The sequence below is a fragment of the Trachinotus anak genome, unplaced genomic scaffold, assembly GCF_046630095.1.
Source record: "Trachinotus anak isolate AG129_WGS33_773 ecotype Australia unplaced genomic scaffold, CSIRO_AGI_Tana_v1 ptg000008l, whole genome shotgun sequence".
NCBI lineage: Eukaryota > Metazoa > Chordata > Actinopteri > Carangiformes > Carangidae > Trachinotus > Trachinotus anak.
In genome coordinates, this window is record NW_027273859.1 from 23,487,313 (window position 1) to 23,515,270 (window position 27,958).

At 39.5% G+C, this 27,958-nt stretch overlaps 3 protein-coding genes and 1 long non-coding RNA gene across 5 annotated transcripts; 2 read left to right on the forward strand and 2 right to left on the reverse strand.

The window, feature by feature from the left end:
- The first annotated feature begins 1,840 nt into the window (after positions 1 to 1,840).
- mboat4 (membrane bound O-acyltransferase domain containing 4) lies at positions 1,841 to 4,808 on the forward strand. The gene is made up of 3 exons (XM_071483639.1): positions 1,841 to 2,751; positions 3,504 to 3,728; positions 3,857 to 4,808. The coding sequence occupies exons 1-3, from the start codon at positions 2,630 to 2,632 to the stop codon at positions 4,803 to 4,805; spliced, it is 1,296 nt and encodes a 431-aa protein (XP_071339740.1). The 5' UTR covers positions 1,841 to 2,629; the 3' UTR covers positions 4,806 to 4,808.
- On the reverse strand, positions 2,822 to 5,345 carry LOC139624488 (uncharacterized). Its single transcript, XR_011691661.1, has 3 exons — positions 5,206 to 5,345; positions 4,973 to 5,063; positions 2,822 to 3,678 (listed from the first exon to the last, which is right to left on the reverse strand). It is a non-coding gene; the product is annotated as an uncharacterized lncRNA (long non-coding RNA).
- Positions 5,346 to 6,171: 826 nt separating this feature from the next.
- Positions 6,172 to 12,137, reverse strand: coq2 (coenzyme Q2 4-hydroxybenzoate polyprenyltransferase). Its single transcript, XM_071483637.1, has 8 exons — positions 11,996 to 12,137; positions 11,200 to 11,570; positions 10,007 to 10,173; positions 9,123 to 9,244; positions 8,792 to 8,877; positions 8,563 to 8,696; positions 7,971 to 8,159; positions 6,172 to 7,786 (listed from the first exon to the last, which is right to left on the reverse strand). The coding sequence occupies exons 2-8, from the start codon at positions 11,513 to 11,515 to the stop codon at positions 7,631 to 7,633; spliced, it is 1,170 nt and encodes a 389-aa protein (XP_071339738.1). The 5' UTR covers positions 11,516 to 11,570; positions 11,996 to 12,137; the 3' UTR covers positions 6,172 to 7,630.
- A 1,620-nt stretch (positions 12,138 to 13,757) lies between these two features.
- On the forward strand, positions 13,758 to 27,143 carry LOC139624489 (zinc finger protein 462-like). Of its 2 annotated transcripts, XM_071483641.1 has the most exons (12): positions 13,758 to 13,920; positions 14,232 to 14,295; positions 14,398 to 15,630; positions 15,758 to 19,514; positions 19,626 to 19,915; positions 20,328 to 20,446; positions 20,933 to 21,067; positions 21,191 to 21,434; positions 22,373 to 22,515; positions 22,611 to 22,834; positions 24,086 to 25,283; positions 26,375 to 27,143. In XM_071483641.1, the coding sequence occupies exons 4-12, from the start codon at positions 15,900 to 15,902 to the stop codon at positions 26,515 to 26,517; spliced, it is 6,111 nt and encodes a 2,036-aa protein (XP_071339742.1). In that variant the 5' UTR covers positions 13,758 to 13,920; positions 14,232 to 14,295; positions 14,398 to 15,630; positions 15,758 to 15,899; the 3' UTR covers positions 26,518 to 27,143. The 2 variants fall into 2 exon arrangements, with proteins under 2 accessions (XP_071339742.1, XP_071339741.1); XM_071483640.1 differs by having other exon boundaries at positions 14,398 to 19,514.
- Positions 27,144 to 27,958: the final 815 nt, after the last annotated feature.

Sequence of the window (27,958 nt, forward strand, 5' to 3'; positions counted from 1 at the left end):
CCCCTGTACTCTGATGAATACAAATACAATGTAAATACAATCCAGTGCAATCAATTGCCTTCAGAAGTCACCTAATTAGTAAATAGAGTCCACCTTTGTGTAATTTATTCTCAGTGTAAATACACCTGTTCTGTGAAGGCCTCAGTGGTTTGTTAGAGAACACTAGTGAACAACAGCATCATGAAGACCAAGGAACTCACCAGACAGGTCAGGGATAAAGTTGTGGAGAAGTTTAAAGTGGGGTTAGGTTATAAAAAAATATCCCAAGCTTTGAACATCTCAAGGAGCACCATTCAATCCATCATCCAAAAATGGAAAAAGTATGGCACAACTGCAAACCTACCAAGACATAGTCGTCCACCTAAACTGACAGAGCGAGCGAGGAGAGCAGTGGTCAGAAAAGCAGCCAAGAGGCCCATGGTCACTTTGGAGGAGCTGCAGAAATCCACAGCTCAGGTGGGAGAATCTGTCCACAGGACAACTATAAGTCGTGCACTTCACAAACCTGGCCTTCAAGGAAGAGTGGCAAGAAGAAAGCCATTATTGAAAGAAAGGCATAAGAAGTCCCATTTGCAGTTTGCCACAAGCTATGTAGGGGACACCAAACATGTGGAAGAAGGTGCTTTGGTCAGATGAGACCAAAGTTGAACTTTTTGGCCTAAATGCAAAGCGCTATGTTTGGCAGAAAACTAACACTGCTCATCACCCTGAACACACCATCCCCACTGTGAAACATGGTGGTGGCAACATCATGCTGTGGGGGTGCTTTTCTTCAGCAGGGACAGGGAAGCTGGTCAGAGTTGATGGGAAGATGGATGGAGCTAAATACAGGGCAATCCTGGAAGAAAACCTGTTGGAGGCTGCAAAAGACTTGAGACTGGGAAGGAGATTCATCTTCCAGCAAGACAATGACCCTAAACATAAAGCCAGAGCTACAATGGAATGGTTAAAATCAAAGAATATTCATGTGTTAGAATGGCCCAGTCAAAGTCCAGACCTAAATCCCATTGAGCATCTGTGGCAAGACTTGAAAATGGCTGTTCACAGACGCTCTCCAGCCAATCTGGTTGAGCTTGAGCGATTTTGCAAAGAAGAATGGGCAAAGATTTCAGTGTCTAGATGTGCAAATCTGGTAGAGACATACCCCAAAAGGCTCGCAGCTGTAATTGCAGCGAAAGGTGGCTCTACAAAGTATTGACGCAGGGGGGCTGAATACATATGCACACCACATTTTTCAGATTTTTATTTGCTTAAAATTTTGAAAACCATGTAGCATTTCCGTTCCAATTTACAATTATGTGCTACTTTGTGTTGGTTTATCAAATAAAATCTCAATAAAAAAATATTTAAGTTTGTGGTTGTAAGGTGGCAAAATGTGAAAAAGTTCAAGGGGTATGAATACTTTTTCAAGGCACTGTATCAGCTACTATCCTTCATCGTGACATTAAATTAGGTCTTAGCACCCAGAATGGAAGGGAGGATTTATACTTTCTATTGTTATATCATATATGTATTATTGTATCATTCTATTATGTTTTTCACCATTTTCTGACATTTCATAGGCCAGAAGATTAATCTGAAAAATGGCCTGCAGATTCATCAGTAACATAAATTGTTAATTGTACTCCTGACAGGTCAAGATTTGTGTGTCTATTTGAAGACCACATTTAAAAACAACAAATATTTGAAATGAAATACTAACAAATAACAATGAATGATCCCATTTCTCATACATGCCAATTGAGCTAGGTTTTATTAATGGAAGACAATCATCTGCCATCACTCGCAAACCATTCAACCAAACATCTTGATTCTATCACCTGACGCAGGAAAACAACATTTTCTTAAATCCCTCAACTTGGCTATCTCAAAAAACCCCAAGGGGAGATTAGAAATATATTACGATATGATACTGTGTGTTTATATTATTTTAATATAGATTTTTATATCATTATTATTATTATTATTAATGTTACCTCACATGTTTATAGAATGATGATTATGAGGCTGATTACTCTCAATATATTATTTAATAATTGACTTTCAAATATTGTATAGATCATTATCAGGAATAAAGATGATGATACCATTTTTATTATTATTATTCTATATAATTATACATTTTAATAGAATGATGATGTCAACAATGTTATCTACCAATTCTATTAGAATTTAATTGTAAATCATTCGTACAAAGCAACTCAGATTAAAAAAGGAAGAAATAATCCAACTTCCATAATCAGATCCAGAGAAAACATTACTAAATTAGCATGTTCAGTCCAATAAATCACCAACTGGAATAACAAAGTGAAAACAGATATCTTGAGTTTGATTTAGCAACATTAAAAAGACAAAGTAAGGTTTGGTTTGGTTGCTACAGTTGCTAAAATATGGATTGACAAAACGCACCCCAGTATTGATATTATTAAACAAAATGAATAACCATTATCAGTGCTTTGTGATAATGGTAAACAAAGGGATTACTTTAATGCAAGCCACTGGCAGAAGGGCAAACACAGTCGTCCAGGTAAATCAAGAATTTCACCCCTTAAATAGGACAATCAGCACCAAACATCTCCTGTCAGTGTCTTTGCTCTTTTGACTGTGATATTCAACCTGAAGTTCAGATATGGGTTTGATCAACTGGCTGGTGGAACAACATCAGTTTTTAATGCACCAATGTTTTTCACTTCCATTTGCATTTGTGTTTTATTTTTTCGCCAAACATGGATACCTGTCCTTGACATGCAGGTATGTAATAACAGATCAATGGATTGATTCTATTATATTCTACAATGCATTTCAAAAGCAATGTGTCAAGTAATTCATTGGCATGTTACAGGGCATTGTTACCCTGGGAGTCTAAATACTCTGATAGGTCACATCTTTCAGTGAAACTTTTATTTGATATATATTTGAAATGTTAGTAGGTTCATGAGGTTTGATTTGTAAATATGTCCTTGTTTGTACTAATCAGTCCAATTGGATCATAAGGAAACAGCAGGGCCAAACTCTTTTAACAGAGGATACAGTATTGCAGGCAGTTTTTTATATTTATTCAAAGTCATTCATTTTTATTTCATTGTTATTTGTTAGTATTTCATTTGAAATATTTGCTGTTTTCAAATGAGATCTTAAAATAGACATACAAATCTTAATCTGTCAGGAGTAAACAAACGAACAATTTACATTATTGATGAATCTGCAGACCATTTTCCAGATTAACATTTTGGCCTATGAAATGTCAGAAAATGTTGAAAAATATAATAGAATAATAATACAATAATACATAATAATATAATGATAGAAAGTATAAATATATAAGCTCAACAATATTAACCTGCACACTGGAGAAGCTGCAATCAGAGAAGTTTCTGCATTTTTGCTTAAAAACTGGCTTAAACATTTCAAAATAGTTGCTGATTCATTTTCTGTCAATAAACTAATAATTTAATCGAGTAATCGTTGCAGCTGTAGTTGTCTACATGAACTTCTGTCTACAGGTACCTGTTCCTTTCTGTTGGAGGATCTGTCCTGGCAGTTGTCACGATGGGCATCTACAGTGCTCTTCTGTTCGTCTCCTCCTTTGTCTTTATCCTGCTCCTGAGCTTTGTGAATCCCAGCTGTATCCACACCTGGGTGTTTGGTATCCAGATGTTGTGGCAAACCTTCTGGCACCTACTTATACAGTACAGGGAATACTTCTTGCATGAGCCTGTCAGCATCAGGTACTTACATCAACTGACAACTTCACGCTTTGCCAGATCATCCAGTATCAATTATGATGAGATAACTTAGCTGTAAGTGATGTGTGTCACATCATATGTAATCAACTTCCCATCTCTTGTACTTTCAGATTGTTTTTGGCAGTGTCCTCTTCAATGCTGCTCACTCAGAGAATCACCTCAGTGTCCATGGACCTCGAGGAGAAACGAGTTTTGGTCACATTTAACTCTTCATCCAAAAGGAATCGTTGTGTGATGATTCTCCCACTTATCAGCTACCTCCTCAGTTTCACCACACTGCTTGGGGGCCCTTTGTGCTCTTACAGCCAATTTTTGTCCCTTATGCAGGGAATCAGCTATAAGCCTCCACCCAATCCACTGGGTGTCATATTCCTAAAGTTGATACAGGTGTTATTGCTGGAGATGGTAAGGTTTTGTCTGGTCTGTTTTGTAAAACAAAACATCCCTGATCCCTCCTGCTCTGCTGGTCTTTGTGGCATCCTGTGGGTTTGGGGTCTTGCATTGGTTTTGAGGATCCAGTACTACTCTCACTGGAGGATCAGTGAATGCCTCAATAACGCTGCTGGGTTTGGATTTTGCGAACATTCTTCAGGAGACTGGAGCGGACTATCTGATGGAGATTTCTGGGCCATTGAGGCGTCGAGCCGTATGTCAGAGTTTGCCCGGCAATGGAACACCACAACAGCGTCATGGCTGCGTAGACTAATTTATATGAGGTCCAAACATTTCCCGTTGTTCATGACTTTTGGTTTTTCACTGTGGTGGCATGGTTTGCACTTAGGTCATTTTGTGGGTTTTTTGACCTGGGCAGCAACAGTAAAAGCAGACTACTATATACACAGGTACTTGCACCCAAAGCTTTCTTTAACATGGAGGAAGCTGCTATACACTTGTTTAGGCTGGATTAACACTCAAATGATTGTTACTTGTGTTGTTATAGCTGTAGAACTGAGAAATTTGTCCAGCTTGAGACTTTTGTCCGTCACATACGTAGGTCTGTTTCCACTGTTGAATATACTTCTACTGGTTATATTATTAAAGCTCGACATAGTTTGGTAAACTATTATGGTTGTCATGTGAACACACTCCCATATCTACATATTTGTCATATAATAGCTCTACTACACTATGACAGACGTCTGTCATTAAAATATATGAATGGCCATAAAGATACTCTGAGTTTACACCATAAAAATTACACTGTGTAGAGCACACCTGTAGCTCACCTGGTCGATGGCTGAATCCTTGGTGCAGTAGCCCAGGTTTGCTGCATGTCATCCCCCCTCTTTCATCCTTTCCTGTCTCTCTCTCCCCTGACTATCAAATAAAGTCAAAAATGCCACAAATAATTAGGCTGTGTACACAAAAGATAGCGAAACTATGATCTTAAATTCTACTCAAGCTTTTAAAGCAGCAGGAACTACAGACTTTTGAACAGGTAGGTAATGAATTACATTACCTTGATCAGATTTCTTTAGATATCACCAAATAAAAAGCTTTCTACTGAAACTAAACCAGAACACCCTCAGGAAATAAGATTCCAGATGTCCTGAAGGTGTTCGGTTAAAATTCAAAATCATCAGGACACAAAAAAGTGTGTCTCCAAATGATATATAATATAATCTGATACAAATGCTCCACGTCTAAAAATTTGGGAAAATGAGCAAGTGAGGAAATCTGCAAAAAAAAAAAGGACTTCCAATGAGAAAATAGCTGTTAGATTTTTTTCATAACCCACATACTGCATCCAGAATGACACGCAACTGCTGGAGAAACTGCAATGAAGGGATTGCACAACATACACGTGTATTCTGGCCATGTCCTGTCCTGTTTAAATTTTGGCATGGAATATTTGAATTTCCCAAATTGCCCAAAGCAATAAGATATAAGGGAAAAAAAAAAAAAATCAACATCACCGAACTAGCTCGAGAAGCAACCACCAACCCACGAAAAGCTGTAATCCATTATCACTCTACTCAAGGGAGAGACAGCAGGAGAAGATTGGCTGTAGAACGGCCGAAGAGACAGCTACGCTAGACAGTGTAAGGGCATCATAGTAGTCAGTCTCCATACTTTGAATTGACCCTCTGTGTTTTATTATGTATATTTATATGTATATTTTTCAAAATTATTTCCGTATGAATAGACCTGAGATACAGAGGTGGAAAATTAGTGGTTGGTGTGAGGGAACTGGTGGGTGAGAAGGTGAGTGGAAAAGACTGGATGAACAGGAAGTATCGATGGGTCTTGAGCATAACACAAACTGACTGATGCCAGATGTTGGAAAAGCGTAGGCAAGGGGTAAAAAAGGGTGCTTTCCTACCCCATATGTTCTGACAAAGAATGGATGTAATATGTGGAATGTATACTGAAATTACTTTATACCCAATAAACAAGTTGCAAAATAAAGAATTTGGAAAATTCATACAGTTTTCATGGCACAGCAATTTTACCAATTTTATTCAAATGAGTAATTGAGTAATTTTAGATGTAAATGGAATTAATACAAACTATGTCTAAGCCACCACTTCTGCTAAAAGAACTGTATTTCACAGATAAAAGCAACAATATTTAAAATTTGTTGCAGGGTTGATCTCTGCTCGCATTAACTGAAGTTGATTTTTGTCATTTAAACCTGCATGAAGTGATATTTTTGATATTGGTATTGAAATAAATGACACTGTGTCCTGTGAAAGAGCAACACACAGCGCTTCACGTAGAAAAAGCACCAAACTCTGAAGGACTGCGCAGATTTAAGCCTGGTTCATCAAATTGTTTTGGTCCTGCAGCCAATTAGACCGTATGAGTGCGTGCAACTGTTCTCACCAACCCCTCATATAAAACCATACACAGTTTCTAACAAACAAGTTCAGACGGGTTGAGTGCACACTACCCACACTGCCTGAAAAGTTAACCAGTGACTCAGAATGAAAGTAATACGAAAGATCCAGATATATTTCTCAACAGTTGTTTGACTTTCACTACATTCATCAGGTGATTCAAATGAGCCGTGCTGCTCCCTGCTGGTCAAAAATCACTTATCACAGGTTTAAAGGAACCATTTGTAAGTTTTGTTGTTGCTACATAGCCAGCATTAGCATTAACAGCCGTTAACTTACCAGTCAGAGCTTCAGCCATCGCTGCATTTACAAGAAAAGACGGTATAATGCACCCTCTGAGAAGTGCAACTTGCTCAGGGCAGCCTGAACGCTAAAGTGACTTGGTACCAGAAAGCAAGGAGTTGGTCAGGAGCTAACTGCTTAGCATGCTAACTTCAGTACAAGAAAATAAGTGATAGAAATAAAAGCAAAACAGGATGGCTGCTTTCCACCTCTAGGGACAGCTCTTGGCGAGTAGAGGAATGAAGTTTGATGTTGAACTCAACTTTTCTTCTACACTGGTATTATTAACAGCTGTTAATGCTAACGCTGGCTATGTAGCGATAGCATAAATTTAAAAATAGCTTCTTTAAAGTGGTTTTTACCAACAATAACAATACATAAGTTTCACAAATTATTTAAGTTTAAATGTAGCTGTCTTTTTTGTTTGTTTTTGTGCACAACAACCAATGATGTACACTCAATACACATCACATCACTTTAGTACTTAGAGTGGCTTGAATACACAAGTTCAATATATATTTAAAATTCAAATAATCTCAAAATACAGTTAGATGGAACTTTTAAAGTCAACATCTGTAAAACATGTTTCATGAGCAAGAAATGTATCCAGATACTTTACTGTGTGGGTTAAAATCATACAGTTTACAGCACATCTTTTTTTTCAATCTCTCACAGAGCTTTGTCAAAATCCCAAAAGATACTGTGTGTAGTATGTTATGTACCATGAATGCAATAAAATATGCTGTGGACGGATTATTTCATTCATCTGAATGCATCCTCATTTTGCAGCAAAGTTTCTCTTCTTTCTTTCCACAAATTGCCAGCAACAATGCCTAAAAATAACAGCAGTCCCAGATTTCTGTTTGAGACAAATTTCTTCCAGCAGTCCTCTGGTTTATTAATGTCCAGTGTGTAAATCTAAAGGAGTGAATAGTAAATATGAGATGTTGGGTTAGGACAATAAACAAGAAGACTGATTTCATATAAGAAAAATATAAATGGCTTTAATTTCTACACCGATGACATTTCCACTCCACTCCATTTGTGACTGTCTCACAGTGAAATGTACTGTTACCACACTGTGCAACACCGTAGTCCTTACCTGGTGCGTTAGGTGGATAGCCACTGCGGACAGTACAGCATAGTAGGGGAGAGTCTGCTCAGCATTGACCCCAGCTACAACCAGTCCTGACATCATGGCCGCGGTGAAGCCACTCAACCAAGGCTTGGTTTGCTCCTGAAATCTCAGCGCAGTAGATTTGACTCCCACTTTGATGTCATCTTCCTTATCCTGGTTAAGAAAGATAGAACAGAGGGAGTCCAGTCTCATTCATTATTGTCCCACTTCAACATGTGAGCCATTAAGCTTATGTTCCGCTCCAGAGTGACTGATTGTGAGTGCAATATAAACAGTAAACTACAATCTATAGATCGCAATCAAATGTAGTCAATGTGCAATTGTTTGTGATTGTCCTTATTTGACTTCGGTTCACTCTAGTTTATGGGCTTTAGCTGTATGTTGAGTAAAAAAAATAAATAAATAAATAAATAAATAAAGAATGGATGACTGGATAACTTGGTGAATATGAAATAGGATCTCTGTTTGTTTCACCACTGACTGAATTGAAATGAAATGAGTGCACAAATATAATGATAGTAAGCACAAACAGGAACTGTTGAGCCCTCTACTTCACCTGATGTGCATATATTGTGTCGTATATCAACGTCCACATCACTCCTGAGAAATACAGAGGGAGGCACACGGACCAATCACAGGAGCCCTTAACAGCGGACCAGCCGAGCAGTGCTCCCCAGTTAAAGGTGAGGCCTAAACACAAGGACCAGATGCAACATGAGACTAAGGTTAGTTCTGCTGTCAGGAAACCTCGGGATAATCTTATACGGTATAGTACAGTGCAATACCTAGCACAAACTGTGGCCAATATGTGATCCTCTTCATCAGCGGGTAGGTGACGACAAGAGATAACGAAGCAGCACCCAGAGCTATGCTGCGAGGAGCATTATGAAACATCACAGCATTAGATTAACGCACCGCAAGTAACATATAAATAATGGAAGCTGGTGAACAGTTTGAGGCAACATTACCAACATTACATGGCAATGTTACCTATTACTATTAACTATGGAAGAGCACATACAGCCCCAAGGTAGTGTTTTGTGTCTGACCTACACACATGGTTATTTGTTCCAGATCAACACAAAGAACTGATGACACCCGACTGTTTATGGATACCTGTAATAGTTGAGACACAAGAGAACCCCAAGTGCAAGAGAGAGCTGCCCTCCCAGGAAGACTAGTGCCTGCATTCGAGAAATCTCCCCTGAGGCAATGGGTCGAGTGGCTGTCCTGGACACCTGCATAAAACATAATAATAATAATAATAATAATAATAATAATAATAATAATAAGAAGAAGAAGAAGAAGAAGAAGAAGAAGAAGAAGAAGAAGAAGAAGAAGAAGAAGAGTATTAATAATAATAACTTCATTTATAGAGCACTTGTCAGAACACAGGTGCAAAGTGGTTTACAGTAAAAATAAGAAATAAAAGTAATACATCAAAAGTATGAATCTATAACAAAATGAATAATTTCAACAGTTACAACAAACCCCATCAGTTTGAAAAAAAAGCCCTGGGATAAAAGTGAGATTTAAAAGAGGATACTGGGTTCGCCCTTCTTAGATCCTCAGGCAGTGAGCTCCACATCTGAGGGGCCCAGACAGCAAAAGCCCGATCACCTTTAGTGACAAGTTGACATTTTGGAACCATTCATCGCTTTCTATCAGTCAGTGCAGAAATGATATTAAGCATGTGTAGTTCTTCCTGCAATATTGTAGTAAGGACGGTGTTACTGACTATGACTGTTTAAATGATTGCGAAGAATAAGAATAATACAATTAACCGCATCTTATTGGGTATGATGGCTTGGTAAAACTTGTACTTATAGTTATCAACATGTATGGCCAGAAAATATTTCCACAAAAGACAACACGTGATTAAAAACAGCAGAAAATGAGATGAAAAATGGAGCTGTCAGGGCAAAGCATAAAATAAGAGCAAAGCTGTATGGGAGTTACCACAATAGTTAAAAAAGTTAGTTTATATGAATTTTGTATACCTTTTTGTCAAAGTCTTTGTCCCACATGTCATTGATGGTGCAGCCTGCTCCTCTCATTAGCAGAGCACCTGTACCAAACAGAGTGAGCATGCCCAGATCTGGGAGGCATCCAGGGTCAGCAGCCAGACCAATGCTCCATGTACACGGGAGGTACAGCAGCCATGTCCCTATGATACAAACACACAACGAAACTTAAGGATATCAAACAAGAGATCAGAACTGAAAAATGATGACTGAAACTCAAATTTTAAGTTAAATACAAAATTGTTTAGACCTGTGGGTTTAAATCCAGCGGAAGACAAAAAAGTTACACCTAACATTGACTTGAATTAACTTGTACAAAACACCACATTTGGTAATTACCATTCTAACCATTTGTATCTATGAAGCTCATGAACATCTTTTTCAGCTGCATTTTAGAAAAATACATACTACAGAGAATATCAGTTATCAGATATTTGGAACAGCTTTACAAGACCGAAGATAAAGTGATAACTTTGCCTATATGTTTCTAAAAAGCTCAAAAAAATAGAATGTATTTTAAATCCGAGGAGAAAATACTGGGGAAAATCATGCTGGACTGTTTTGTAATAAAAGGCTATATTGTTTTATGTTTCAACGGTTTCAAATAAAATTAATCATTTTAAAGCGATGTAGGCCAATTCCTACTGTATAATACATAATATATACTACAGTACTGTACAAAGGTCTAAGGCACTTTAGATGTTTAGATTCTTTTCCATCATGTAATACCGTGAAGGAGGCATCTGATCAGTTGTCATTCTGCAGCAAGACAATGGCCTCAAACACACAGCTAGTCACAAGGAAACATCTTCAGCAACAAAAAGAACAAGGAGTTCTGCAGTTGATGGTTTGGTCCCCCACAGAGCCCTGATCTCAACATCATGGAGTCAGTCTGAGATTATATGAAGAGACGGAAGACGCTGAGGCAGCATAATCCACAGAAGAGCAGTGGCAAGTTCTCCAAGATGCTTAGAACAACCTACCTGCCAAGAACCTTGAAAAACTGTGTAAATAGAAGAGATAAGTGCTGTTTTTAACATAAATGGTAAATGATGTATTAAAGCTATTCACGTCATTACTTTTCTTTGAGTGCCCAGTGCTTTTGCACGGTACTGTATATCACATAAATTAATTAAGATGTGACTTTCATTAAAAATAAATGTACAAACCAATAGGTTTGTCGAGCCTCATCAATCGGAGGTACGGCTGGACAAGCGCTGGCGCTGAATTCACAATCGTGGCAGCTGATAAACTGAATTGTCTTCTTCCATAACTCTGAGGCTGACACAGTCTGACTGATGGGCGGATTGCAGCCTGGCTGTAAAACCCTCTTCTGAACACGCTGGAGTCTGAGTGGAGGCCATACTTAGCCCTCATTCCGTCCTTATGAAGGAAGCAGTCTGGCGTTGAGTAGAGGCAGGAGACATGGTGAATCCTCCTCAGGGCGTTCACAGTCAACTGGCTGGTCAGCTTGGCTTGGAGCATGGTGTTTCCCTGAGGTCAGGCTGACATTACCGGTTTTCCTCACAAAGTGTCACCCCTGAACACACAAGCAGAAGCACACACAGAGACTCACAATGGTGTGACAGTGGCTTTTTTCACAGAGGAGGAGTGATTTGCTGGGACCGGCAGTCCTTTTGTGCCACACTGAACCAGCCGCACAAAGACTGTCATGTTCATGTGTGAAAGAGCTGCGTCTCTCTTAGTTGTGTGTGGACGTGCAGCTGCAGGATTAGTTAAGTATTATAACATTATATCTATATATATATTAGCTGTGCAGGCAACGGTAAGATAGCTTGTAAGTAGAGAGGGTCATACAGAAAAAGCCATGCACTACTGAAGGTAAAATAAAAGTTACCAAACAAACCGACTCTTCCACTGATTCGTATCAACGTCAACCTGCGGAGAAGAATGAAGGATGTAGTGCGCAGAATTAAATGCAATATAATGGTGAAACAAACTTACTCTGTAGGTGGCAGGAGAGAAAGTATTAATTTTAAAGGACAGTGGGTGTTACACTTTCGGTTACAGCGCCACTGTCGTCCTTTCCTGTTGTTGTACGCCGGATATTGTTCCGGGGGAAACAATATTAAACCTCGGAACCAATGACACCCGGAAGGTTTTTTATTATGAGGGTCGTGATAACACAATCCATCTTTACTTTAACTCTATAAATATTGATAATCATTTGCCAATTGTTACACCATTAATCAGTTCATCAATCAAAATTGGCAGCTATTTTGATCATTTATTATTCGTATATGTTATTTCTTAAGCCAAGAATATTGATGTTTCCAAGCCCAAAAACCTGTCCTGCTGTTCCTGTTCTTAAACGGATGCTTTTGGGGTGTTGGACTGTTAGTTGGACTAAACAAGTCATCTGAGTCCTCTGGGACATAATAACAGCCATTTTTTGCTGTTATCTGATAGACCAAACGATTACTGTTTTTACTTACTCTCACTCTTGTAAATGTGATTATTACAATGGATTTTTCTATCCCACAAAATGTCATTTGTCTAATTATTATAAAAACATTTTAAATCAATAACCAATCTGCCTTGATTTTATGTTATTGTTTTTCTGTATTTTTATTTATTTATTTATTTTACTTATTTAACAACTGGATTATGATGAAATGGAATTGGAATTTGTTGGTTAAAGACTTACTAAAAAGAAACAGCCAAAGTTTTGCTAAGGTGTCCATGCTTTCCACTAGAGGGAGCATGCGGGGAAGACATGGGGGGGTGGGGGTGATCAATCACAATCAATCACAGCGGTGAGAGTTAGGGGAAAGGCTGATTGCTTTGTGGTTAAACTTGTTAATAACTATACAGTGTCATGTCGCCTGCAGGAATATGAGGCCTTCATAGACCTTACGTACAAAAAATGAATAGGATTTTGAAAAGCATATTGAAAAATATAGTGTAACTTTAACATAGCAAGTTATCTACCAAGCGAAAACTAAGTACTTCCGGTAAAATTTGTCTCTGATTTCATAATAAAAGCTTCCCAAATGGCGACTGTGTAATCCTGATTAAATTATGAAATGTAAAAATAATGAAATAATAAAAACACAACATGATATGAAGAATATTAACATTGTCTTGCCCTTTTATGTTAATTACAATGTCAAATATTTGTTTCATTGCTGTTGTTTTTTTTTGTATACTTTTTTTTTTTTTTTATAGTTTTCATCAATTTGTGCTTGTGCGCTGCTTTGATATTTTCTATATTCTACTTTTAATGTCAAATAAATAAACAAGTTAATAAAGAAGTTATTATGAATATTCTTTTCTGGAAAAATGCATGGGTAAAATGCATGTTTGAATTTAAATGAACTGAAACTTATTTGATCTGCTATAAAATTAGAAAAGTTTCATCTTTTAATTTAATGGGAGGGACCTAAAAGAGCCATTCAATGATGAGAGTATGTAGCCTATGAAATATTCCTCTAATGCATGTGGGCACACCTAGGTATAGGCATGGTGTAAAATAAACCAGCTCCACCAGTAAAGCTACAGCTACAACGGTAATATGCTACATGTGTATAATCAGAAATAACAATCTCATAACAGCTGAAATTATAACATGATTAGTCAACAGGATAATATCTGCAAATATTTTTCGTTTAAGCTGTCAAACATTTAGTTCAATTTAGTTCTAACTTGTCATTTATGAGCGCGTCAAGTGGATTTTATTTTGAAGCTTAAGTGGCTCTCGCCGGAAGTGAAGTTGTAGTTGCGAGAGGAAGCAGTGAGTTGCACTCGCGGGAAAAATGGCGGAAACTTGTGTTCGCTTCATGTTGTCGGCAGCAGCGTTTCAAAGCATCACATCATAAACCTCATCTTGTGTCTGTCTGCCTGCGTTAGCACGTAGTCTGTGTGCAGCGGTGAGTATTTTAGCGAGTTTCTGTTCGCCCGCTTCTCCTTTCGATTGTGTTGTGTCGTTCTACGACTGTTTCCTGTTGAACTTAACTAACTGGGATAAATAGTGAGGTCCTCAGGTATTTCTGCTACCGCTGTGGCACTGCTGTCCAGTTGGATTGTCTTTCATGCTTGAGAAAAGTAGCATTGGTGTACGTGTCTTGTTTTCTTAATCAACGCACAATACTCAGTTATATCAGCTGGGAAGCATAGTAGAAACCAAATATTTGTTTGTGAACCCTGAGCAATGCATTAACGTTTGCTTTCAATACTTTAGGTTTGTCACTGCTGTGTCCTATGTACTAGACTCCGGGTTTAGGAGGAATGCAAGATGCAACAAGGTATTTACTACAGTCAGTTTTCTTACAATGTCTAATGTTGATTCAGTGTAGTGCATCAAAATACTTTGAGTATTCATTGTTATCTGTTATTCACCTTCTCAGATTCAATGCACTTTTCCACCTCTGGCCGCATGACTCCCAATCAGGCTGTCACTGAAGAGTCCCTGGTTAAGTCTTTCAAATGTAATCAATGCACACTCATCTTCAAATCCAAAGTCTACCTTTTTGAACATCTCAACAAGGTGCATGACTTTGATGTCGATACTGCTCTCAGAAACGCTGGTTTAAAACACCACGAGACTGACAAAGCAAACGCTGGCAACAAAAGCAACAGTGTGGGAAATCTTTTTTTATGCCAGCACTGTGATTTTAAAGCTTGTAGCCTGGACGTCTTAAACAAACATGAAAAATGGTGTAGTAATAAATCGGAGAATCAGAACAGGTTGGGAAATCAAATCATTTCTGACAACCAGGAGACCAAAATAACGGTCATCTCGCCAAACCAGCGCAAGGAAGTTGCAGGGGCAAAGGAGAGTTTGTCAGTTAAAGCTACCTCAACAACTAAAAGCACAATTAACTCATCAAAGGATATGAAAACATACAAGAGGCCATTACAAACCATCACCAAGTACTTTGCAGCATCTGGATCACAAGGGAAACCCTCAGTGAAGTCAGCTGAGAGCCCAGTGCTTATAGACAGCACCAAAGGAACCCTAATTTTACAAGAATCTCCCTCAAGCTCCAGCCCAAACAGCAGTGGTGTGTTTAAAGTCACTGCAAAGTCCATGATTGATATCACTAAGAAAGGCTCTGACCGATTTCTGCTAAATGACCACCTTTTAATTACTGACCTGGCACCACCTAACCCTAAGGAACAAATCAAAGAACCAGCTCCTAACAATGTCGGGAAGAGGACCAATCGTGAAAGCTCAGAGAGTTGCCCCCCTAAAAAGGCAAAGTCAAGCAAAAAAGAGACAAAGCTCCCAGAGAAGGCAAAGGCAAGTAAACAACAATCATCAAGCAGCACAGACTTTTCATTTGAAATTAGCGAAGATGAAGAAGAAAAGATGGCTAATCTTTTAAATGGAGACACAAAAGTTTATTTTTGTAAGCACTGTGACTACAGCGATGTGGGCATCAGAAGTATGTCTACCCATTACCAAAATGACCACCCTTACATAAGATACAACGCTCTCTACATTCAGGAGCCAAGTGATGAGAGTGCTACCTTTCGTTGTCTGGAGTGTCCAGTTGAATTTTTAAGTGTTCCTGACCTCAAGAGACACTACACAGACAATCACCCAGAGGCCCCAGGAGTTTTCACAAAGCAGTCGAGTGAGCTCAGTTTGGTTTTCAAATGTTTTGTGTGTCTATTTACCACCAATGTTTTAAAGCCCTTGAAAGAACATTACAAGGAAAAGCACCCAAAACATAAAGTGGATGATTCCTTGCTGTATTGCAGATATTCAGCGACCAGATACCAGGAAGGACCATCGCACTCGAATCCACGTGAGAAAGCGCGCAGCCTGGAGAGATCAGTGGAGAGTTCTCCCACGAATGCACGAACGCCCTCTCCCAAACATCCCACCTCCAAAGGAGCCGACATGGTTTTGTATCATTGCAACAACTGTAAGTTTAGTCACAAGTCAGTTGTTGTTATGCATGTCCACTATCAAAAAAGCCATCCAGAGGAAGCCATCACAATCGACAAAATCAAACAGTCAGCTCATGTCACATCACATATAACATCGCAGATGATGCCTGAGAACTCTGTGACAGTCGCAGAAAACTCTACACCTCCAAAGGACATCTTAGATTCTTCTAAAAAAGCAAAAGACAAAGCTGAGCTGTCATTGAATTTGTTGAATCTGAAGCACACACCGGATGCTTCTGAAAACACTCCCAAGCCTAAGGAAGTGAAAACGGCAGAGGACACAAGCAAAACAACAACATCACCTGCCAAACGTGACAGGAAGATGTCTGCCGCAGTGGACAGCTCATGCCCCAGTTCACCAATTAAAATGTTCTACTGCCAGTTTTGCAGTTATTCCAGTACCAACATCAGAAGCGTTGCTGCTCATCATAACATAAAACATGCTGTGCATGGACTAACGGGTACTGAAGAGATACTGTTGTATAGTGCTGAGATGCAAAAAAAACTGCAAAGTGAAACTGAGGGCTCAGCAAGTACTACGTCTTCTGATTCTAAAACTAGCAAACGGGTTGAGGTATGTAGTGAAAAAGAGCTTCAACATGAAGAGGATAATGTAGAAGATGCTTCCATGTCTAACCCTTATCTATGTCCTGAAAACTTGTTTTACTGCCAAAGGTGCAACTATGGAAATCCAACTGTAAAAGGAGTGTTGAACCATCAAGCCATAGTTCACCAAAGTATTAATTCCAGTTGCGAAAGTATTCTTGAATACACAGCTTTGATTCGTGATGAAATTGAAAATTCAAAATCTAACTCAAAGGACTTACGCTCTTCTACTCATCTACCACTGCCACTTCTGAATGAAGGTGACGAATTTATGGTTTTCTGCCCCTTTTGCAACTACAGGCAGAATAGTATAAATCATGTATTGAAGCATTGCTTCAAAAGACATCACGGATTTGAGGTTAAGACTGAAGAAATCCATCGGTATACTGCAGTGGTTCTCAAACAGGCGATGAAATTCCAGCTAAAAACAACTGCAAGCCAAGAAGTTAATCATGCATCTCATGGCATAAAAGGAAAGAAAAAGACGACAAAGATGCTTTACAAAGACTCGTCAGTTTCAGCGTCACCCTCAGTGAGAGCCACACAAACACAGAGGAACCTTAAGTGCCATCGATGCGCATACAGCAGTCAGTGTTTGAATCATTTAAGGAGGCATATGTGGAGAAGCCACAGGACAAATCGCTCAATCACTGAGCTTTTAAGATGGTGTTTTGAGCAAGGAATGGTGCAGTCAGGGTATCACTGTGACATTTGTGTTTTCTCTCACATAACTGCAGCAGCAGTCCACAAGCACTACCAGGAACAACACCCACAACGTAAATTGACCTTTAAGTACATATACACTAGGTTACACGTTGGGCCTGACATACCCCCTCCTGGAGTGAAGGAACCTAAAATAAAGCAGACTGATGATATCAGCGCTGGTGCTGATAGCAGCTCACTATCTGAAAGATTAGGACGAAGTAAGACCAAGAGGTATTCATGCAGAGCTTGTTCATTTAGAGGTCACTCGATGTCAAGTATCGCACACCACTACCGTGCCGTTCATCCTTGGACTCTGAAGGAAGACGGCTCAGTCCTGAACGTCATTACCAGCAAGAAACCCAGTGCAAACAGCCACGTGGAAGACCACAATGAAATGCCAGCGTCATTTGACACCCGCCAAGGCAAGTCACATGGTTCATCTGGTGAAGCGTCAGAATCTCCCCCGATGATCAAGTGCCATCTTTGCCCCGCAAAGTTTCACACCCGTCGTGGTCTCAATACTCACTGTGGAATGAAACACCAAGAAGCTGTGACAGAAAAATCTAATGGACAGCAAGGACAGCAAGGACAAATCCAAACTCGTGTGCATGTCTTCAAGTGTCCATATTGTCTCTACATCAATACCAACTATCACGGAGTTCTCACTCACTGCCAGATGAGGCATCCTGCCTCTGTATCCAGGGCCGACAGTCTTCACGTGGATGAAACACATCTACACAGCTTGGGTGACAGTATGAAAAGGAAAGGTCCCGGTGACAGTTTGAGATTTAGTGGGTACATGTGTAAAACCTGCCCTCAAATCTGTGCCACGCTGGAGAAGCTGAACAAGCACTGTGAGAACGACCATAATGAGACTGTGCCAAACACGCTCAGACCAGCTTCTAAACCCTCAGCTGTAAGAAAAACGCAACAATCGAATACCCACAGCAGCAGAAGATCGGCATTGAAGGCTCCCATTTTACGTAAAAAAATATACGCAGTGATTAAGTGCCAGTGCTGCAGTTACAGTTGCAGCACAAGAATTGCGCTCATGAGGCACTTCCGTGTTCACCACAGGAATGCATCTGTTCCAGGGGTTAGGGAACGTGAATATAAGTGTGTCCTGTGTCCTAGTTCCTATTTCATGAAAAAGCGTCTGGGAAGCCATTATATCATGAAGCACGGAAAGGACGCCTACTTAAAATACTATCCAGCAGTTTGCAAACAGGTCCCAGAGAATTCAGCACTTACATCTCCAGACAGCCCTTTAGCTCAGTTACCAAAACCTGCTTCTGAAGTATTTAGCACAACAACAGAAGAAAACAAAATATTAGTTTATAGGTGTCCAAAGTGTCCCTATGTGAATGCTAGCCACCATGGAACGCTCACTCACTGCCAAATGAAGCATCCGGCCCTCGTAGCCAGGGCAGATGAACTTAAAACAGATGAAATACTTGTAACCGACATGGTCAGGTGTACGACTGGAAAAGGTTCTAATAAAAGAGGTTACATGTGCAAAAAATGCCCACAAATTCATGAATCGTTGATAAAACTGAAAATCCACCGTGACAGGGACCACAACCAGGCTGAGTCAGCGGCTTCTGAACATTCAGCTGACAGTGAAACTGAAAAACAGCCTTGCCAAGGCTCAGAGGTCTCAGTGTTGGAGGCTGCTTCTTTAAAAAACAGAACATCATCCATGAACACCACAGACAGTGACCTCAGTCAACAACCGGGCTCTCCTGAGACATATCAGCCTTCAGTGCAAAACCAGCAATTACAGTATGAGTGCCACATGTGTACCTACGCAGGAGCGTGTCGAAAGTACCTGTATTGTCACTACAAAAACACTCACAGGTTGGATTCAATTACCACATACAAGGTGCTGGAGAAGTACAACAAACGGAAACGCAAAATGCCCAGCAACCTGCCCAAAGCTGCAACTGAGGAAGGTTCACACGTCCAATGTAAGAAGTGTCCAAACTTGACGTTTGACTCATCTCATCTGCTCATTGACCACTATGGTAGCTTTCACAGCTCAGATTGCAAATTAGACTTTACTGTGTTATCACAACGACCAAAGAAGAGCACAGGAGTCTACAAATGCGCCCACTGCAATAAACTATTAAATGGAATCAGAAAGCTGTGTCACCACCTGGATCGCCATAGAGCAAAGGAGATGAAGAAGGCAGCAGCTGCAGAGCCAAAGGCACCGTTTGTCATTGCAACAACACCAGAGACCACATCCACTGACGTAAGTTGACTCTGCCCATATGATCGTTTACATTCTTGATCTTCTGTTGCATGCTTGAGCTACACTAGTAAGTTTTAAAGGCTGATGACTGTTGCTGTGTTTAATTTCCAGCTCTGTAGGCAAGATGAACTGCCCATGTTGGAAACAGTGGAGGAGCTGACCCAGTGGAATGTGACGCCAATAGAGACCTTCACTTTGCCAGAAAGTCCTCTGTCTTCCCCTTCAAAACCCACTGATCTGGAGCAGCCAGAGCAGGAATCAAGCGACGACAAACACACTTGCAAACAGTGTGGGCGGAAATTCATGTCTCTGAAAGGTTTGCGTTCGCATGAGCGCAGCCATGCCGCCCTGGCAGCCATCAAGAAACTGAACAATCTGCCTACCTCAGCACTGAAGCTCAAGTAAGAATAAGATTTTGTGGGTCAGACAAACATTTAGCAATGTTGAAAATTACATTCATCATTGCTTAATACTGCCCCATTATAATACAAGCTCTTCAAAACAAAAGTCACACACATATACACATAAGCAATACTACGTATGACTGCTACATTGTTGATCACACTTACATGTATGAGGTATCCTCCATGGTTTCAGTGCCCTTTACACACATTCAAATAGCTTTATAAAGCTAATTTATACTGTACAAGTACTTTGTTCAAAGTTATAATGTTAACACATTAAATGAAAAATACATTTCATAAATTTGATGTCCTTTATGTCCAGAACCTTAATGTATATTTAGTTATTGATGAGCTTATTGTGATTGTGTTTGTGGTTTTTTTTTTTCTTTTTTCGGCATTGTCTTTGCAGCATTAACAAATACGTCCTGTACAAATCTGGGACCCTAAGGCCTTTTCTATGTGGTTACTGTTCCTATCGGACAACGGTCTTGGGCCTGTGGAAGAGTCATTTTATGAAAAACCATCACGGTGAGCAACATGAGCACCTCACAGTTGGCAGTGGTCATCAGATGTCTTCTAAATACTGACGTGCATGTTTTTAAAAGAAGTTGCTGAATGAGTGTTGGTGTCTCCGGCACTGTTTCTTCCAGCTGGTTTTGATCACAATGGTTTACAACCACCAAAATCCAGCAAAGTATTTTTTAATATGGACTGTTCAAGTGCACAATGTGCTTTGTCTGTAACTAGTTAAACTTGAACATGTTGCTGTGTTGTAAAAATAACAACTGAAAGGAAAAGAGAAAGAGTTGTGGGTCTTCTATTGACTAAACTAATCTGGATTCATTCTGAGCACATTCTCAGTATAAAAACAGTGTTTATCATAAATGTTGCCATAGAGTTACCATAGATTGAAGCTAATTCACTTTACTGCACAGATTACACCGCACTTGCTTTGTGATATTTCATGAGATGTTTTTTTTTCGTGCCATGTATGTGTTGCTGGTTGATGCCCAGATGTCATTATGGATCGTGTAAGGACTGACAGCCAAGACAAGGAGAATGCTCAGAGGGCCCTCAAAGAGCCTCCTAACTCATCAGAGGACAAGAATAATTTGGCTGAACCTGATGAAGAACCTGAAGTGGCTGGAGGCAAGTAGTCCCTCTTATGTGTTATAAATCATAATGTGTATAAACTGTCAAAATGTATATCAAATACACACTTTTTGCATTAGTTGCCCTACTGACGGTCCATGGTTTGTTCTACTTTAACAGAATCACTGTACTTGGAGCCGCCAGATGTGCAGCGACAGCTGGACCACTACAGCTTGATGGCACAGACTGGTGTCACGTCGAATGCGAACCTGCAAGAAACTGAGTTACCTGAGAACAGTCTGCTTCACTGTGAGTTCTGCAATTTCAGCACTGAACACCTGTCCAGTATGCGACGACATTACTTAAACCGCCACGGGAAGAAGGTCCTCAGGTGCAAGGACTGCAACTTCGTCACTGGTTTAAGGTAAGTTGCAGCCACCAGTATTCAATTTTATGTGAAAAAGGGAATGTTTTTGGAATCTGAAAACCACTGTGCATTCTCCATAATGTTTAATCAGCATCATAAAATGCTGATAAAACTGATCTTTCATGTGTTTAAATTTACAAGACCCTTACTGGAAAACTGCCTGCATATCTCACCTCCATGTTAGTTAGGACCAATGACTGGCTTACTCTCCATGTCCCTCAAGTTCATACTGAACTTGGAAGAAGTGCTTTTAGCTTTTTTGCACCAACCATTTGGAACTCACTACAAAACAGTTTTAAAATTAATGCATTGGTAACCCTTGGCTTTTATGTGTTTATTTTAATTGATGGTTTCTCTTTTACCTTGTATCTTTTTATTATTTGGATTTGCTCGATGTCATTGTAAATGAGGGCCCTAGCCCTCAATGACCCTGGAGTTTAAATAAAGATAATAATAATATTAATAATGATAAAAATAAAATCCATCCTCAGTGTGATGAAAAAATTTTTCACACAGCTCAGACTCTCTGATACAATAAAGCAAATATAGTGCATTATATAGAAAATAGGGAGGGAATTTGGACATTTTCTTTATATGTTTTTATTCAATAACTATATTTAGTGTTTAAGTAAAGGTGAGCAGAGAATGTCTCCATGGAAATATTACTCAGAAATTGATTAATATTTGAACATGGGATTCATGTAGAGATAGTCAGCCATATCGAGGATGTGTGGAGCTCACTTGTTTCAGTTAAATCTGAGCTATTGTTTCTCAAGAGGGCACCTAATTTCTGTGATGATGTCAGCAAAATGTTCATTGAGTTGGCAAATCTCTGTCATTTTTCATAAACCTGTCATTTAGGATATCTCCAAACATTCTCCACATCTTTTACCTGACACGCGTCCTCGTCACGTGTCTGTCCAACCTTTCAATAGGAAAACCCTGGAGATGCATGTGGAGAGGGGTCACGCTACCTGCCAGTCAGAGCCCACTCATCAGAAAGACCTGCGCTGCCCTTTCTGCCTCTACCAGACCAAGAACAAGAACAACATGATCGATCACATCGTCTTGCATCGTGGTAGGTTAGATGCTGGACAGGATTCTGTGTTCCCAACCCACTCAAATCCTAATTTGTCTTGTTACATTGATTCTCTTTGTCTCAATTGTTTTCAGAGGAACGTGTTGTGCCGATAGAGGTGCGTCGCCCGAAGCTGTCGCGTTACCTTCAGGGCATCGTCTTCCGCTGCCACAAATGCACTTTCACAAGCGGCAGTGCTGAAAACCTGCGCTCGCACATGAGGAGGCATAACGACATCAAACCCTTCAAGTGTCGGCTGTGCTACTTCGACTGCATTCTCCTGAGCGACTTGGAGGCACACCTGAGTGATAAGCATCAGGTGAGGATTTGATGCTAAAGCCATCTTTACATAGCTGGAATTCCTTTGTGTCTGAAGAACTGATACATTATTCTCTTTGAAAGTGCAGGAATTTTAAAAACTAAAGGGAACCGTCGGCAGCTTCTTTGTTTAACATTTTCAGAAGCTGATGTAAAAATATATTCTAGGGAATAAAAGTTATTCACTGAACAGTGGTAGGGAAATAGCAGCCTGTGGGCCAAATCTGGCCCTCCAACAAAAATATGCGCTCCCCAATTAAAGAAAAGTTTTCTGTTTTAATAATTTGAATCAAACCCCTTTGTAAAACATTCCACAAATCTCCTGCAGGTAACAATGTAGACTCATAATAAAAACTAGTTTTATAAATCAGTTTTCTTTTTTTGGTTATTTTTTGGCCATTTTATGCCTTTATCATTTGATAGGACAAGTGTAGAGAGAGAGGAAACGGGACAGACAGAAGAGGGATGACATGCAGGGCAAATTCCAGCCAGCCGGAATTCCAACAGGGGACTCCTGCTCAGAGACTTTGCGCTCATGTGGTATATGTCCTAACCACTTGGGCTATCGGGTCTCCCCTAAATCAGATTTATTCTTAAAGAAATTAAATACTCAAAAATAAAAACAACATTGATAGCATCTGGGAGTGTGTCTCCACCGCCCCCCCTGCAATGAGACATGCTGAAAAGAAGATGCCCAACTGCTGACCCCTGCCTTAGGGGAGTAGCCTCCTTTCGACCAAAGAGTTCCTGGAAAGATGGGGCCACAGCAACTAAGCTGGCAACTTAAGTTCTCCTCTGCAGATTCCTGTCATAAACAGGAACATTAGGAAAATTAGTCCAATTTAAAAAAAATAAATAAATTAATTAATTAATTAATAATTTATATATATATATATATATATATATATATATATATATATATATATATATATATATAACAAAATTATGGCACACATGTGGGTAATCTTTGCTCATTTGTATAAACTTGGTCAGTTCTAGTACCCACCAATATAATTTTGTTTTTAATTCCAATAAACTTGACAAGAAGTCCCTCAGCACTGCAGATTCAGCCCCACTAGTTCTTGGCCCATCAGAAAGGAAATAAAGGAGATAAAGTTAGACCCTGGTTCTACACAGATTCCTAATTTCCAGAAGTTGTTTCTAGGCCTGTAGAAATATTTCCTCCGCTGGATGTGGGCTGTATGTGTCCTTTGTAAGTTTGTAGTTTGACTTTTGATTTTCTTTTGTACAGGTTGAGAGGAATCATGAACTTGTGGGTCAGGTCTGCCTCGATCAGCTGAAGGCAAGGGTTGGTAGAACATCCGAAGAGGAGGAGGAACCGTCATCAAACTCTAAGCGCCACAAGGAGAATGAGGAGGTAGAAACAGAGGAGTTTGTTGCAGACTGTAATGAAGGTCTACATGAGACACAAGCTGAGAATCCAGCAGACAATAAACAAATAACGCTGCAGACGAAGGAAGCATATCCAAAGCATGAGTGGAATCCACAAGGACAAGCAGGGATTGTGTATTTGTCAGACACTGCAAGAGGACAGCAGATAGAAGATATAGTAGAATCAAATGTTGAGAGAGGGAACTATGCAGATATCCAGTTTGAGGAATGCAACAGTCCAGAGAGAGAGAAGACGACAAATGACAATCAAGCCCGACCCAGAGTTAGAGGAAGTGAGGATAGCGGGATAATGTTCACACAGCAAAAAGAAGAGGCAGCAGAGGGCAGCTCAGCAACATGTGGTAAAATTGCTGTTAAAACTGAAGCCCACAAGTTGCATATTAAGGCGATTCAGCACAGAACATTGAACATCGAGGCTAGAGTTGAAGAAAATATACTGCGTCACATCCTCGTGTTGGATAAGGATGACAGCATCCGTAAGATACACACAAAGGCAGATCAGGATAGAACGGTTAAGATAGAGCAGAACTCTGACACAGACTGTGGCGATAATACACTAAGCGAGTTGGCAGGTGAAGAGGGAAGCATCACTTTGGCCCGTGACCCAAAACTTGAAGTCAATTTGGAGGCAGAGAAAAATCACATGCTGGCAAACAACAGCGGGAGTCAGGAGAGTTTTAAAGTTGAAAGGCATTCGGTAGCTCTTCTGTCCAGCTGTGCGCAGCTTAAGATGAGCCATAAGGAGAGCTCAGCTCTCTCACTTACAAACTGCAAAGAGGAACAACTGCGCAATCAGACAAACAGTGAGGAGGCGACAGACCTTTATGGAGAAATGCCAGTTCTTGAGAATGAATATCTAAAGGAGGTATCGCAACCTCTTGGGTGTTGCAAAGAGGAAGAAGAGGATGATCATCCTGAGCAGAGGCAGGACAAAGAAGATGAGGGGGTCAGTGAAGCCAGTGAGAACCGATGCAAGGATCAGGAACACGAGGAGGGAGACGGGACGAAGGAAGCGGACAGTGCACATGTGCACAAAAGTAAGAATCTAAATTGATCACAGTGAATCTAAATGAATGATTTTTAAAGGCACCTTATTGTATAAAGTGAGATTGTCATGTCTTTGATTATAAAGCAGGTCTATTAATCTATTACTACAATCTGTTAATACTGTAAAAGTATGAAAGTGCTCAGTCCACAGAGAAATGCACACAGCCTGTATTTAGAAACTTAGCCTTAAAACAAGTCTTCAGTACGTCTGTAACTTTGTGATGTCACAACAAAGTAGTCACCACCCTCGGCCATGCCCCCAAGCCCCGCCCACCAGGACCCACCATCTAGCAGTGCAGGATTTGGTTTCTCTGAGTCTTTACCTGAAATCTGCCATGTTTTTATTCGATCACTCGGAAAACAGTCAAATCGGAAGAGAGGCTCTGAGCCTCTCCTCTGATTGGCTCACAGACCTGTTATTGCAAGAGCTCCATAGAGAAGCCTGAGAGAGGAGCTGGAAAAACCACACTGAGATGGTTTTTGGTTCTTAAAACCACAAATATATCTTCCTATGAATAAAACAAAGGAAAAGTGTGAAATATGGGACCTTTTAACTGAAGGAACAGAGGAACTGAGTTTAATGCACAGTGAAAGTCAACACAAACATCTGAAGTACATTAAAACACCTGCACCCATTGTTTTCTGTATAAATGCGCCTTTAGACTGTAAGACAAGTTAATTGCAGACTGGGACTCATCATGTGAGATGAGTCTCAGTCTGTATGACAAATGCCTGGTGAAAAACTGTTAGCATTATAGCGTCGCACATTTAATGACAGATCTCATGAATAATTTTTGCCTCTCAATTGTAATGCTCTTACATTCAATTAGGGCATTTGATTTTGACTTGTGAAATCAGCAAATTAAATCTCACAGGAACCAGGACGATATGTGAGTAAAGATCGATAAAACTGAAACCCCTTTGTTGATAATTAATAATTTAGTCATTTAAGTTTTCAAACAAAACTGTCAAATTTAAAGATTTTTCTGCTTTTCTTTTCTGTTAAATACCCAAAAAATTCTTGTTATTTTTGGGAAATGGCATTTGACACCAACCTGAATTCATTTCTCTTGTTTTTCAGGTGTATTCACAGAGACAGGTGAGGCTGCTGAAGTCCTGTGCCCGTTAGTTACAGAAAAGAAACTTTATACTTGTGAGCTTTGTGGACGAAACCTCACAAACAGCACTGAACTGAAGCGTCACATTATGCGACATGGGATGTAACGATTTTCTCGTCACGGATGGCAGAAGCAGCTCCCGCTGTTGATTTTGGTTTGGGAAGCTATATTTTATTTTTATGAACCGTCCTCTGCTCTTTTACTGTACTTTGTATTCGTAAACAACTTGTTTTGTAGATTTTTAAAACCTTTTTCAATGAAATGTTTTTATGGTAAGTATGTTATGAATATGGTTTGATTTCAATCAATAAAACTTCTGAGTGAAGCTGGTACCTGCAAAATGTGTGACACATTGTCATTAAATGCAAAAATCTTTACACTGTGAACCATTGTTACATAAAAACGTCCCTGTTCAATACCTTGAACTGTACCAACCTCAATACTACTAATAGTGGAACTGCTTTTGCTGCCTTCAGGTGCTGTTGGGTATTTGAACCTAATGTGTACCTTGCCAGTGGGCAAGTAAATAGCTTCATAAGAATTATATTAAGTTTGATGTTCCATGTAAATAATAAGCCTTGGTTTACATTTAAGTCTTTTTGTCATGTAACATTTACTTTTGTTTTAAGTATAACTTGTTGCTGCTGGTGAGACGTAATTCTGTGTTTTACATATAGTAGATTTCCACAAAACGTTCTGTAAAAGAGTTAATAAAGATATTACTACGATTAACATTTTTTCTAATATTTATTCTTATGAGTGAACGCACACCTAGCCTAGCCGTGCGTGACCTCAGCACTCCAAACATTACTCCATGGTTTGGCCAAGTAACTTTCCTTACACAAACGTTAGCTATGAGAAAAATCACTATTTTCATGGGACAATAAAAAAATCCACGTTTAAATCTAATATGTCTACAGAAACTGGACACTGCTGCAGGTTTTCTACAGCTAGCACAGCACTTTTAAAGTAAATAGAATTTAGCATAAGATATATCCTCTAAACAAATATAGAGAATTCTTGTGATTTCTGTAGATTAGAAAAATAATCTTTTACCATAGCCTTTATATTAAATATGGTATGGACATGTATTGTTTCATTGTATTCGTTTCTCTGTCTTCAGTGACTGACTATTATGTTGTATGTGTTTATTTCAGTGTTCTTTTGTTACCTCTTTCTGATAAAACACCATTTATGAGGGATTGATAAGATGTATTTTAATGGCTTCATTAATGATTTATAGATCAATCAAAAAACATTAATATGAGCAACTTGCAACTGAGTTGCCAGATTTTTGGAAAATCCTCAAATGAGGCAGTTCTTTATCAAATTTGTGATTAATCAAATGAACCTGGGGCTTTTGGAGCTCCTGGGCAGTTGCTTGCTTTACCCAGCTGGTTATCCAGCCTCTCTCATCTATAAAGCTTCAGGAAAAATGTATTAACCATAGATGAAGTCATTAATTACAGATCATAAACCCTTTATAAATGTGGTGCTGTTCTTCCAACACCCGTCGTATCATTTTATTAACAGTTTTATTTGTACAT

Bases quoted from the DNA above. Each gene is read 5' to 3' on its own strand.
- coq2 (XM_071483637.1), bottom strand. From the start codon at position 11,515: ATGCTCCAAGCCAAGCTGACCAGCCAGTTGACTGTGAACGCCCTGAGG. The intron at 9,245-10,006 runs GTATACAAAATT...TGTTTTATGCAG, and splicing joins ACAAAGACTTTGACAAAAAG to GTGTCCAGGACAGCCACTCG. The intron at 8,878-9,122 runs GTATCCATAAAC...TGCTCCTCGCAG, and splicing joins TTGTGTCTCAACTATTACAG to CATAGCTCTGGGTGCTGCTT.
- LOC139624489 (XM_071483640.1), top strand. The intron at 19,515-19,625 runs GTAAGTTGACTC...TTTAATTTCCAG, and splicing joins CAGAGACCACATCCACTGAC to CTCTGTAGGCAAGATGAACT. The intron at 21,435-22,372 runs GTAAGTTGCAGC...ACCTTTCAATAG, and splicing joins AACTTCGTCACTGGTTTAAG to GAAAACCCTGGAGATGCATG.
- mboat4 (XM_071483639.1), top strand. From the start codon at position 2,630: ATGGGTTTGATCAACTGGCTGGTGGAACAACATCAGTTTTTAATGCAC. The intron at 2,752-3,503 runs GTATGTAATAAC...TTCTGTCTACAG, and splicing joins TACCTGTCCTTGACATGCAG to GTACCTGTTCCTTTCTGTTG. The intron at 3,729-3,856 runs GTACTTACATCA...TTGTACTTTCAG, and splicing joins CATGAGCCTGTCAGCATCAG to ATTGTTTTTGGCAGTGTCCT.